Source organism: Vidua chalybeata, chromosome 6, assembly GCF_026979565.1.
Source record: "Vidua chalybeata isolate OUT-0048 chromosome 6, bVidCha1 merged haplotype, whole genome shotgun sequence".
Lineage (NCBI taxonomy): Eukaryota > Metazoa > Chordata > Aves > Passeriformes > Viduidae > Vidua > Vidua chalybeata.
In genome coordinates, this window is record NC_071535.1 from 57,745,639 (window position 1) to 57,759,814 (window position 14,176).

General features: G+C 38.1%; 1 protein-coding gene across 5 annotated transcripts in view; it reads left to right on the plus strand.

The window, feature by feature from the left end:
• Positions 1-14,176, plus strand: part of SBF2 (SET binding factor 2) — a 233,612-nt gene that overhangs the window by 184,818 nt on the left and 34,618 nt on the right. For all 5 annotated transcript variants that reach the window (XM_053946078.1, XM_053946073.1, XM_053946076.1 and 2 more), the window contains exons 20-27: positions 581-753; positions 1,007-1,080; positions 1,457-1,652; positions 2,301-2,428; positions 4,614-4,789; positions 7,194-7,339; positions 11,039-11,237; positions 12,840-13,036. In XM_053946078.1, the coding sequence (XP_053802053.1) occupies positions 581-753; positions 1,007-1,080; positions 1,457-1,652; positions 2,301-2,428; positions 4,614-4,789; positions 7,194-7,339; positions 11,039-11,237; positions 12,840-13,036 (1,289 nt within the window). The remainder of the gene's footprint in view (positions 1-580; positions 754-1,006; positions 1,081-1,456; positions 1,653-2,300; positions 2,429-4,613; positions 4,790-7,193; positions 7,340-11,038; positions 11,238-12,839; positions 13,037-14,176) is intronic.

A 14,176-nucleotide genomic window follows, 5' to 3' on the forward strand; every position in this document is an offset into this window, starting at 1 on the left:
ATGGAGTTACTAATTTCTGCTGACTACACACCTCTAATCTCAGGCATTAGGATGTGCTCAGTAGACTGCTTGTGGTGTATGTTGCAATCTATGAATTTGGCCCCTAATCTTATTATGGGAGTCATTTTTAGACATTCAGAGTACATCTCCCACTGACTTGCTTGCTTACTTAATGCACAAAAAATTTTCCTTATGATCTTTTTAGCTTTTGATTGCTTTGCTCTGCAACCTAAATATACAATTAATAATTTTCTCTATATAACCGGATATTTGCTTACCATGGGTTGCAAATACTTTATGAAAAGAAGAGAGAGCTCACTTCCAAAAAGCTGTTTTTTTTCTCTTCTGGGCCTATCTATGCTGGACTCATGGAGAGAAAATTGTCCTATGTCATCATTCATGAAGTTTTGGCAATGAAAGTACAATGTAATTGTGGTACCACCATATGCTTTTAGCAAGGTTTGCAAATTGTAACTAGAAAAAAAAGCACACTACAGCTTGTCAGTGTCTGTTCAAGTGTCACATGTGCATCACCAGCTGAATTGTTCACACTTGTTACTGCTTTTATTTCTGCCTTTAGCATTGCAGGCAGTGTTGCAGAGAGTTATGACACTGAGAGTGGGTTTGAGGACTCAGAGAACAACGATGTTGCAAATGCAGTCGTGCGCTTCATCACCAGATTTATTGACAAGGTTTGCACAGAAAGTGGGGTCACACAGGATCACATCAAGGGTCTGCACTGCATGATACCAGGTAGGAATTGTCACCAAGAGGTGCTTTATAGTCTTTATTTTTTATTTTCCTAATTAAACAAATGCACTTTCTAATTTGAGTTACCTTTAGATAAGTTAGAGTGTTAGATTTCCTTTCCAGACTGTAATTGCTGTTGAATGTCAGATAATGTGTCAAAATTTGAGAATTTCAGAATTATCAGAGTTTTAATTACAGGGCAGCTTTCTCTTTTCCTATTGTGTGAGACTTCATTTTTGGTGTTCCTGCTTTCCAGGCATTGTAGCAATGCACATAGAGACTCTGGAGGCTGTCCATCGTGAGAGTAGGAGGCTTCCACCGATACAGAAGGCAAGTGTTATGAAACATATTTGTATTCTTTACAAGTATTAGAATCATTAAATCTAGTCATCTTTCTTTTTCCTCTCATAATGTTATGAGGAAATATCAAAATGTTAAAAGAAAATTTCCATTAGTAATAAATAAAGTGCTTGGCTTTGGTCTCATGAAATATGAAACTAGTAGAGCCAGACTTCTGATCATAAACAAGCTGTTGCATGCCCACTGCTTTTTGTGACCCATTTCTCTTCCTTGAGTCCAAACTCCATCTCCCTTATTTGGACTAAGTGTCATAGCAGTTTTGTTTTTAAACTTTTAAAACCAAATATTATTCGTAGCCTGAGGTATAACACTGATTTACACTTTCTTTTCCATTTATTTGCATCAGCCCAAAATTCTACGGCCAACTTTACTGCCAGGAGAAGAATTTGTTTGTGAAGGTCTCCGTGTGCTGCTGGATCCTGATGGCAGAGAGGAAGCCACAGGAGGACTGCTTGGAGGTCCTCATATCCTCCCTGCTGAAGGAGCTTTGTTCCTTACTACTTACAGGATTATATTTAAAGGCACTCCTCATGATCAGCTGGGTAAGAAAATCCAGTGGTAATTATGGTCCTTCAGATAGGCAGGATTTTGAGCTGACCTGTCCACCTATTTAAGCATCAACATCATCAAACAGGTTTTTTTCAGACACTGGAAGCAAGTGAAAGGAAAAATATTAATGACTTGGTATTATACCTAAAATTATTGCTTGGAAATATTTTCTTAATATGTCAGTTCCTCTGAATGATATTTTTTCATGATTTAACACGTACTATTTCTAAGCAGATTGTCATTCAGAAGTATAAAGTTATAGTGGAAAGTTCATGGTCATATGTAAAGATATCAAAGTGTATGATTTCTGTTTACATGTTGCATTATGAAATCTGAATAAACTTGAAATTGTTTCTTTACCCCCTACCAACCTAGGTTTTGGAGGTGCATTTCCATTATGTAGAAAGACTCAGAAGGAAGGACAATGTTTTTCTAATCATCACAGCTGAAATAGAGTAGAAATTCCCATTACAAATTACGCTTTAATAATTTGCCAACTTTTCAGGTATTTTGCCTGAAATTAACCCTGTGCCATCATGTTCATGTTGCTTTGTACTTATCCACTCTTGTTTATTCCAGTGACAGTGTGAGCAGAGGCCTGGATGTGTGATCTAACAAGTGTCTGTGTGTTGTATCCTCAGTCGGGGAGCAGACCGTGATCCGGAGCTTTCCTATCGCCTCCATGACCAAGGAGAAGAAGATCAGTATCCAGAACCAGCTGCAGCAGAGCATGCAGGAAGGGCTGCAGATCAGTTCAGCCACTTTTCAGGTAAAAGGAAGGCTTGTGAAAATTTATGTGGCTACAGGCAGCTCAAAATATTTACGAGCAGCACTTTGCCCTGGTATTTGTGAGGAGTCCGGTTCTCTGCCCTGTAAGGTCAACAGAGAAGGCAGAACTCCTAGAAACCCTGGCATTTCTTGGCCCTCTTGATATTTACAGAGGGTTGCTATTTTCACATTGGATTTCTTTCACTGCTTTCCTCACCTGTTTTGGAACCAGAAAAGGGCTGGTTTTGGTCCAGAATCCCTGCATGTAAGTAGAGGCTAGTGAGAACCTGCTTCCTCACTCCTCCAGCTACATGGAATCAATATGGAAAAGCTCTGAGTGTTGCTTTCTTCTCAAGGTTTGTCACTTCACCAGCTTTCTGTTAAAATCCATGGCAGAAAGTCATGGCATGTTGCACATGGAAGCTCCACTTGCAGGAATCTTTAGGGTAGAATCAATGAGCCTCTATCTGACAGGCACAGATCCTGAAATTTTCTGTAGGATCCCCATCAGTGTGTTCAACAGAAGTGTGTATTACAGGGCAATTGATAAGGATGGACTTGTAGAAATTAGGAATCCTGAAGTCTTTCCTGAGTTTTTCTTCTTGGTTTTGATCTTAACTGTGGTCAAACTCTGAGAGATAAAAAGCTACAAGCAAAGAATTCTGTATCATGGACTGAAAGTAGACTGCAGTGCTTAAGATACAAAATACTTTGCTGGGTTGACTGACTGCAGAAGGGTATTTTCACTGAGAACAGTAACTCCAACATTTGAAATCATAACAAAACAGCATTTTACTAATTCCTTACAATAATGAACATCATTTAGCTAATCATCCTTCAGTATCCTCTTCAAAAGCACAAAATTAGGAATGCAAATGAGTAAAACAAGCAAAAAAAAAGTTGTCCTTGTGGACTTTTGAGAGGACTTTTATTTTCCAGCAATCTTTTTACCAGAATACTTAGCATGCTTCAATGATGTGATAAATACAGACACAGCTCAGTGTTTTCAGAGCTGGATTCGGGTCAAACATCATCTTTGCTTTTGTTTAGCATAGTTTTGTATTAGGTTATGAGAACAAAAACAATCCACAAACAGTTTATTCCCTGGCCCCTATGTAACAGCCAGGGTTCAACACAGGATGCAATAGCCCCTCCCCTTTGTTTATTAATTATGGTTTTCAGATGGGTTTGTGTGCAGCTCTGCTGTTTGGTATCTTTAAAACTTCAGATCTGTGTAACCCCAAAAGACTGAAGAGCTCCTTTCAAGGAGGTCCTAGAACAACAGAGCCATTAGTCATTTGGAAAGTATTTACAAAACAAGTGAAATTGGAAAAGCAAGGATGAAATCCACCTCCTAGATGGCAAGCAAAGGAATTTAAAAGGTGTCTAGGTATGCGCTCAGAAATAGAGCTCTAGGATATTTCTTTGTTTGCTTTCTCCACATTCTTAGAGTTCTTTGGGGCCTTTTTATGGATTCCGTATTTTCTGTCTCTTATTTGTTTTCCCCAAATTGTTGACTTGCTTTCAGCAGAGGATGATTGGATGGGAGGATGTTTTCCCCCAGAACCTTTCAAAAAGCATTTTTAGTCAAGTGGATGGATCAGTGTTGAATAGCACAAGGTTATTTCCTTTTTAAGGAGCAGATTTCACTATCACATTTTTGTTACTAGCTGTTTTCTACACTTTGCAAGGTGAGGCCAAAATTGGAACATCTAAGTCATAGAAATATAATGGTTGTGACATATGAATGCTGAAATTGCTGACTTGCTGAGTCTTTGAAGTGCATTACCAACCTCAGTTCCCAGTGTAGGGGCAGAGCTGGCAGACTATTTCCCAGCTAAGCTGTCCCATGTGACCAGAATTTGAACTGTTGTAGATGTCTTAGTGCCAGCACTACGACTTGGATATACCAAAATATTTTGTATTTGATCTTATGAGAATTCCAGATGCTGCCTAGTGAAGATACCTTAGTATTAGCACATAAATTTAAAAAAGGAAAGAAAAAATTCTTAAAATGTGTAACAGCCATCAAAAGAAATGAGACATATGTACCTGTATTTGTATTTTCTGAAGGGCATAATACTGTGAAAGTATGGGAATTCTGCTACAATACTTTAGAATCTTTCAATTTCTGAAATTCTCAGATTGTTTTCCAGTTTCTAACATGTCATGTCTTTAATACACAGTTAATTAAAGTAGCATTTGATGAAGAAGTCAGTCCCGAAGTGGTGGAAATATTTAAGAAACAATTGATGAAGTTCCGTTACCCTCAGTCCATCTTCAGCACTTTTGCCTTTGCAGCTGGACAAACAGCACCACAGATAATTCTCCCAAAACAGAAAGAGAAGAACACTTCATTCCGGTACAGCTCTCTTCTCCTTCTCTTCTCTTCTCTTCTCTTCTCTTCTCTTCTCTTCTCTTCTCTCTTCTCTTCTCTTCTCTCTCTTCTCTTCTCTTCTCTTCTCTTCTCTTCTCTTCTCTTCTCTTCTCTCTTCTCTTCTCTTCTCTTCTCTTCTCTTCTCTTCTCTTCTCTTCTCTTCTCTTCTCTTCTTCTTCTCTTCTCTTCTCTTCTCTCCTCTTCTCTCCTCCTCTCTCCCTTCTCTCCCCTTCTCTCCCCTTCTCTCCCCTTCTCTCCCCTTCTCTCCCCTTCTCTCCCCTTCTCTCCCCTTCTCTCCCCTTCTCTCCCCTTCTCTCCCCTTCTCTCCCCTTCTCTCCCCTTCTCTCCCCTTCTCTCCCCTTCTCTCCCCTTCTCTCCCCTTCTCTCCCCTTCTCTCCTCTTCTCTCCTCTTCTCTCCCCTTCTCTCCCCTTCTCTTCTCTTCTCTTCTCTTCTCTTCTCTTCTCTTCTCTTCTCTTCTCTTCTCTCTCTTCTCTTCTCTTCTCTCTCTTCTCTTCTCTTCTCTTCTCTTCTCTTCTCTTCTCTTCTCTTCTCTTCTCTTCTCTTCTCTTCTCTTCTCTTCTCTTCTCTTCTCTTCTCTTCTCTTCTCTCTCTTCTCTCTCTTCTCTTCTCTTCTCTTCTCTCTTCTCTTCTCTTCTCTTCTCTTCTCTCTCTTCTCTTCTCTTCTCTTCTCTTCTCTTCTCTTCTCTTCTCTTCTCTTCTCTTCTCTTCTCTTCTCTTCTCTTCTCTTCTCTTCTCTTCTCTTCTCTTCTCTTCTCTTCTCTTCTCTTCTCTTCTCTTCTCTTCTCTTCTCTTCTCTTCTCTTCTCTTCTCTTCTCTTCTCTTCTCTCTCTTCTCTTCTCTTCTCTTCTCTTCTCTTCTCTTCTCTTCTCTTCTCTTCTCTTCTCTTCTCTTCTCTTCTCTTCTCTTCTCTTCTCTTCTCTTCTCTTCTCTTCTCTTCTTCTTCTCTTCTCTTCTCTTCTCTTCTCTTCTCTTCTCTTCTCTTCTCTTCTCTTCTCTTCTCTTCTCTCTCTTCTCTTCTCTTCTCTTCTCTTCTCTTCTCTTCTCTTCTCTTCTCTTCCCTTCCCTTCCCTTCCCTTCCTTCCCTTCTCTTCCCTTCTCTTCCCTTCTCTTCTCTTCTCTTCTCTTCTCTCTCTTCTCTTCTCTTCTCTTCTCTTCTCTTCTCTTCTCTTCTCTTCTCTTCTCTTCTCTCTCTTCTCTTCTCTTCTCTCTCTTCTCTTCTCTTCTCTTCTCTTCTCTTCTCTCTCTTCTCTTCTCTTCTCTTCTCTTTCTCTTCTCTTCTCTTCTCTTCTCTCCTCTCTTCTCTTCTCTTCTCTTCTCTTCTCTTCTCTTCTCTTCTCTTCTCTCCTCTCTTCTCTTCTCTTCTCTTCTCTTCTCTTCTCTTCTCTCCTCTTCTCTTCTCTCCCCTTCTCTTCTCTCCCCTTCTCTTCTCTTCTCTCCCCTTCTCTTCTCTTCTCTCCCCTTCTCTTCTCTTCTCTCCCCTTCTCTTCTCTTCTCTCCCCTTCCCCTTCCCCTCATTCTTGTCTTGTTTTATCCAAATGCACTGGACAACCTGAAAGCTCTGCACAAGTGGAGGTCATGTCAAAATAAGTGATTGCTCTTTTGCATCTCTTTGTATTTCCTGAGTAAGAGATAGATTAGTAGGATACAGATGTTTCTTTGGGATAGGAATTACATTATTTATCTAAACTTCTGGCTGCAGAGGATTTGTACGAGAACCTTATTGCATTTTGAAACACACTAAATAGAAGTAGCATCTTGAGCTATTCAATCTGAACATGGAAAAAAGATTAATTGTGTGTTACTTTTTAATTAGTAGCCTAGCCATTTATAGTCTAGTGTGGATCAGGATTAATTTTACCCTGTGCATTTGCACTACTGGTTTTTAGTTTAGAGTTTGAGTTTTGGGTCCTCTTTCAAATTTTGGTACACGTTGATTTTTACTGGACCAGCTGCATTATTAGTCTATTCCAGAGTGGTAGCTCCTGTGATTCTCTGTTGACACAGGAAATAAAATCCCAAGCTAGACATGAAATCCTAAAATTTAAAGGTAATTTCTATCTTTTCTGATTTTACTTTGGTAACTTTCTAGATTTATCACATTACTAGCAAAATAAAAAAAACCTAAAGAAAGATGATATCTGCTTATTCATTACCAATAGAAAAAAAAAAGACACAAATTTATCTCAAAGTAATACAATTTTTGTTTAAAAATTAATATAGGAAGCATTTTTTTTAAGTTTATAGTCATTGTATTGAGTGAAAAATTATTAAATCCATTTTATTCGTGTTCATCATAGAACTCTGTAAATGCTATCAGGCAGAATCAGATGAATCTTTCCAAATGCTTTTGTTGCTTTGGATTTACAGTACCTTCTCCAAAAGCATTGTGAAGGGAGCAAAACGTGCTGGGAAGATGACAATTGGGCGCCAGTACTTACTGAAGAAGAAAACAGGCACCATAGTGGAGGAAAGGGGGAATCGGCCTGGCTGGAATGAAGAGGATGATATCTCTGGTAAGAGTGTGACTTCTTTATCCAGGCTGGTTAATGAATGTGTCCTGTTGTGCTTCCATTCTGGTATATTGAATGAGAAATGCCTTCAAAAAGAAGTTGGAGGGTTTTCCTGGGCAGGAAAGAGAAGGGTTTCAAATCCGTGAGTTTATTCAGTGTTTTCTTTTGCAATGAGAAGAGGAAGTTGACTTAATTCAATGGTACAAGAAAGTACTAGATTGTTTTTTAATGTTCAAACTATTTAGATATATCTCTTAGATCATTTTTACATCATGCTAGTGGAGATGAAACAGCACAGAAGCATGCTGCAGCTTCCATTTATCTCTAGACATCTGACATCTGCAGGTAGCCTCTGATGAGGAAGCAGTAACTGGTGAGGTGCAAGAATGAGCAAACTGCTGGAGACTTTTGTGGATGTGGAACTGACAAATGATTTCTGAAATCAGCAGAGCTCGTTACTACTGAAAATACCACTTCCCATATTTTTGGTTGAAATTATTTTGGGGTAGAAGGTAGAAAGAGGTTTGGGCAGTTTGTGTGATGGTGTGGAGTTTGGCTTTCCCCAAAAAGCCTCTTTTCCTCCCATATGCTGCTGTCTGTATATCCTTATCTGGACCACTGCTAATTTATAATAAACCACTAGAGGGAACCAGATTCTCCTGTACATAAACAGGTGTTGTTTTGTCAAAGCATTCTTTCTTTCAAAAAAACCATAGGCATCTCAGATAATGAAGTGTTCTTCAAACACTGATAATTTCTTCCAAACATCAAAGAGGCCGAATTTTGCTGTTGAATATTTGGTCACTGAGCAAGGCAACTCATGTGACTTAGGAACAGATGTATGAAAGTTGTCTAAAGCAGGACTGAAGCCTCTGCTGTCTCTGAAATGGAAGAAAGCCATTCCAGGCAAGCTTCAAAATACTGTTTCTCTTCTTTCATTCCAGATAAAGTGATGAGAAATAGGCAAAAAGAAAGCTTTGGAAATCACAGTGTCTTTAGAGTGCTGAAAAATTACATTCTTAATTGAATTTCAAGCGTCTTCCTGTAGTGCTGGGTTAGCATGTGCTCTGATGTTAGTTGTTCTTTGGGTCAGAAACAATTCTGCAGGCTGTACCTGGGTGATTTTGGGGTGGTTTTGTGTCCTTCACCCAGAGACACCAAGCACAGGCATGCCTGTGTATTCATAGTCTCTTGATGATGAAGAAGTTTGCAGAGTTTTTGAATTGCTGATACACAAAACAACAGTATTCTTCCATGAACACAGGTGCTGTAAAAGATTAGTGACAGTCACTTTTTTCATTCCCTAAAAAAAAATCTAAAATTATAACTTGTGAGTCTCCAGGCCTGCTGCTTTCCAGGTCTCTTGGCTGGGAACCTGTTAAGGTGACCAAAGGCTGAGTTTGCTTTTCTCTCCATGCAGCCCTGGCACATCAGGGGCAGGGAGCTGTCAGCAGCAATGACTCTGCTCCAGACAGAGTGCAGAGAGCCACAGGCAGTAATCACTGCAATTCCTTTTATATTGACTGCTGTGGCTTTGACTTTGTTTTTCACTTGTTTGCAAGGCTCAAAAACTGAAGTATAAGAAACTATGCAGCTCTGCCAACAATGAACTATCTACAGCAAGTGATGCACTTAAAAAAGAAATGTTAAAGATAGGGCTGGAAGGAACTTCAGATCAAGTAGTCCAACTCTTTGTCCCAAGGCAAGATCAACATACTTCAATCTGTTCCTCATAGGTGTTTGCCTGACTACTTCTTAAAAGCTTTCACAGGTGAAGGTTCCACAACTCTAGGCAGCTCATACTAATACTGAAACTGGAGAAAACAATTTTCTGAGATTCAGGACTAAACATCATCTTGCTGCAATTTAAACCCTTCATTTCTCACTCTGCCACTATATACAGATAGAAGACATGATTGCCCTCATTCTGATTGCAGTGCATAATGTATTTATGATCTATTGTAATATTTTTCTATTGTCTTTTCAGTGTTAAATCTATGCAGTTCTTTCAGTTCTTTGTTTATTAGTCTTGATGGACTTCTGATCCTCTTCATTGCTCTTTTCTCAGGCTTCTTTAGATAGCCCACATATAACTTGCAGTGTGATTTTGAAAACTGGGCACAGTACTGTAGTTATTAGTTGTTGCCAATGAACATCTGATTTCCCTCAAATTCCTCCTCATCTCTTTGTTTTCAGAGTTTAGAATATCTCAATCATTAGTAAATTCTTTTTCTTACAGTGGTCATATGGGTGTGTTCAATAAAACAAGAGACTGTGAAACCTTCTTTTGAAAACAGTTATATCTCAAGAACAGTTAAACAGAGGGATTAGTTCTTAGTTTTTCAAAATCAAATAAATAATGTTAGACTTGAGACAGCAAAATGTCTTCAGCTCAAGGACATGCATAGAAGCTCTTATGTTTAGCTTTTTATGCACAGGAGACTGTTTTGCAAAGTCTGATCACCAATGTACCTGCTTTCATGGGAGAAAAATCCATTTAGGAAAATATGTTTCACAAAATGCACCCTCATCTAGAGTCAGTTACAGCTTTTCATTCAAAACTGTTAAATACCAAGATTTTGTATGACCCAAAAGAATTATTTCTAAAGCTCATTTGAATTAGTTTCTCATTAGTGCACTTCATACTTCAGATGTTGACTTCTTTTTACCATGACAAATATGAAAAAAGAGGGAAAAGAGGAGAGATCCAGAGTGTTCAACTTTATTATTTAGATCAAATAGATATTTTTTTTCTTTAGCTGAAAGGGCAAAGAAAATTTTTCATTTAGCTTTTATGCTAAAGATGCACAGGAAAAAAAATTATAGAGGTACTACTCCTGTAAATTCTGGATGTTGTCTACTGTCAGTAAAATGTTAATTATAGCATGATTTTTATTTTCTAAATACGTTTAAATTCCAGGTTTATGAAGTCCTGTTTTATGTTTAAATCCTCATATACTTTTCAGTGCCTCATCCATGAAGAAATACGTCATATTTATAATAGGCACATATTTCAATGCTTGAGGTGGTAGCAAGTAACTGATACATGCTGTGAGCAGTAAATCTGCTCTCAGAAGTATTTGGAAATGGTTGAAAGTGTCACTAATAGGCAGGTGGCAGGTTTTGTACAAAGACCTTGCTTGACTTGAATTTCAGAGTAGTTTGAACTCGTGACATAGTTTTTTATCTCTCGTGGTTGAAGTTTTTTCTGCTTTGGAGAGGGCAGCTGATATGCACGGCTGAAGAAAGCTGCTTGCCTGACACTGAAACTGAGACATTCAGAACCCAACAGCCATCTCTTGTGAAATTACAACACTAAAACATTTAAAGCCTTCTGGAGATAGTTTTAGAAGAAAATTGTGTACTTCATTTTTGTCTTGAACGTGTAATGAATCTATTAAGAATTTGTAAATGGGTAAAGAAAGGTTATCTGTCTTCAAATGAATATGTGAGATAACTTTCTCCAGGATTTTAGCTAGAGAGATGTCAGCCATGCCAGTCACAAGCACAGTAGGTAACTTGGTGCTATAGTCAGGTTTGCTGACTAAAATACTATTTTAGTGTTTGTAAATTCAGCAAGCTGTGGTGTGCATGTCCTGGACCTTGCCATTCATCACTGAGAGCAGCACAAACTCGTTTGGAGGAACGTAGCATTGCTTGCTGTGTAACTTCTGGCCTCCCCAGTAAGATGATTCCCTTTAGTTTCAGATGACAGTGAGCTGCACACCAGTGGTACCCTGAAAGCCTCAGAAAAATCAACCATGGAGCAGTTAGTGGAAAGAGCCTGCTTCAGGGACTATCAGCGTTTGGGGCTGGGGACCATCAACACGAATTCTTCTCGCTCCAAAACAGAATACTTGAGAATAACTGCACTGAACAGGATGTATTCCCTTTGCAGGAGGTGAGTTTGTCAATCCACTGAAGTAGCTGAAACTAGAGACACATGTATGTGTATCTGCATTACTGGATTTGCATTTAGAATCTCTTCTGTTCCTAAACAAAAAAGCAAGCTTCAGAAGCAATTATAAATAACTATTTTCTTCAAATTAAAAAGTGTGTGTTACAGTTGACTTCATGAAAGTATTTACTGTAAAAGTTTCTCATGTGCTGAAAGTCACATGCTGTGTTTTAGCGCATCAGTGTTACTAAGTCCTTTTTTTTTTTGTTGTGAAAGCTGATGTAGTTTGCTGACACTGCCCACAAAAATGCCTTTTAATACAAAAGCCTATCTGCATGAGTCATATCAGAAGACATTTGCATTCTCTAGAGCCAGTTTAGGCTGGTCATTGCTTTCATTATGGACAATGGAATTGCCAGGAAGAAGGGCACAGAAGGAAAATAATAGTTCTTCTCTTGTTTTCTGACTTGTCTAGAGTACTGGTTTTGTTTAGTGACCATGGAGTGCAAATGCAGATGAAGGCCTGAAATCTGTCCATTTTCATTATGCTTTGAACATTATGCAGACAACCCTTTCCTCCCCTAAAACCATGAGTTTTTAATATTCTCTAGGCTTTTTTTTTTCCAAAATATATTTACTATCTGAAATAATTACAAATCTTAGGATATAAATATTTACCTACTGCTGTATTACTGTGGTTGCTGTGTAAACCGTAAATACCATGTACATTTATTTTCTCTGAGGGCAGTTGAATAAATGTCCAAGAATTGAATTTGCAGAAATAGTGTATGTTGTAGAGGGAATAAAAGTTATTTAGTAAGCAGCAGCTGTTCCTTGTTCCTCATCTTAGTTTCTTCTTAACATATGAAATTGGCACGTCAGTTGATTTTTGGTTTTTTTAGAGGCGATAGAAAATCATATTTCATATTGCTTGAATCCTTCGTTTGCTAACATGAATAAAACTACCATCTTGCTGTGTTTTCTATCTTTAAAGGTATTATATCAGTGAATTTCCTAATCTCTCAGTGTGTTGCAGTGTTTTAACAGAACACAAAAATGCAGTGTCAAGCACTCTATTGCAAGGACTCCAACTACAAAATTTAAATATATTTTTCCATAAACGAAAGACTATTGTTTTCATTGTGATACTTTAGGCAATCTAACATTCTTTCCTTTCAGTTCTCATATTTCATGTACAAGTGCCGAAATGGAACTACTGCATCATTTGTGTACCTCAAAATTCTGTTTTCTGTCATGCTTAAAAATACGACTTCATTATAGGGATAGATAAGAGATGTGCTAAGAAGAAAAATACTACCAAATAAAATGTAACCGTAAATGGAAAGTGATTAGTAATGATAGTCTTACAATTTTTTCATAATTCAATTTCTATTTAAAATGCAGTTTGCTTAAATTAATATATCTACTAGTCCTGGACTAAAAATTACTTTAGAAATAAAAGTCATTCTAACAATTAAGGTGTATTTCAGTAAGATGTGTTTTCAGCTTGTAATTTCAGGAATTTGTTGTTTCATTGCTGAGCATTTTGAAAGCATTTTCAATTGTTTGATATTTTTTTTTTTTTCCCCTTTGCTGTCGATGCAGCTATCCTGGGCTGCTGGTGGTCCCTCAGGCTGTCCAGGACAGCAGCCTGCAGAGAGTGGCTCGCTGCTACCGCCACAACCGCCTGCCCGTCGTCTGCTGGAAGAACACTAAAAACAGCACCCTGCTCCTCAGGTCTGGGGGCTTCCATGGCAAAAGTGTGGTGGGCCTCTTCAAATCCCAGAACACACACCCCACGGGTGAGTTGGTGCAGCCAGGCTCTCTGCAGGAGGAATCTCACGTGGAAATGTTGATTTTGCCAGAGGAAAATCAGGGATTCGGTTGAGTCAGAAGTCTCAGGGTACAAGTGGTTATCTGGCATTATTAGTTACTGTGTGTCAAAATCCTCAATGGTATGAAAGCAGTTCAAAAAATGTGAGTGAATAATTTGGACAGAGATTGGACCAGCACAATCAGAACAGTTTTTCTGAAGGGTATAATATTAGGGTAACATTAATTTTGGAAATAACATTTGTTGACTTCCATCATTCACATGCAGTGTTTAGGATACTTCTGACTGCCTGGATTTCCATCTCATGCTAATAGCTTTTTCAGAGTTAACTTTATGCCAAGAATGAGTCAGTATTTTCTTTAATCAAACTGATAGTTGTTTAGAAATTATGCCAGAATTAGGCCATAATTTTTCTTTTTGGAGGAAAAGGAAATGTGAGGTCAAATTGAAGTACCAGAAACTCATTAAGGTATCAAAGAGATTCTTATGTCCTGTTTATGTTTGCATTTCTCCCCAGTAATGGCTAAAATGCAACTAAAAGTTTGACTCTATTGAAGTGTGTGCTATAGAATTTTTCAAAACCTATAAGAAGCATACTGTGCACTTGTGTACAAGTGCCATAAAAGTAACTGGAAAATTATGATTTACATATTTTTTGCATAGTCCTCCATAATTTTTCCTTCACAGAATGCCTTTATGAAAACCATGTTTTTCTTACTTTTAAGAGCAATTTTATCAGACATGTTGAGGTTTTGTGTGTATCAAATGCACCTTTAAAATCTCATTATTTCAAAGATATTTGAAAAATGTGTTTAATGTTAGTGTCTGGACTATTAAGGCTAATTTGTGAATCACTAATTATCTGCTGAATATTCATTGCTATAACATTGATTGAATATATCTCTTCAGTGTTTTGTGGGAGCATTTTTTAGTTGGAGTGATGAGCAATGAAGGCAATGAACTGAAATTGATATAACATGCTTTTGTTGAAAGGGTTAATAAAGTGAATCAGTGAAGTACCACCAATAGTTGACACAGCAGCTGCCAAAGCTAATGGCTACACCAGTTTTTCCACATCCTTATGGTGTGAATCCCAGGCATGGCAATT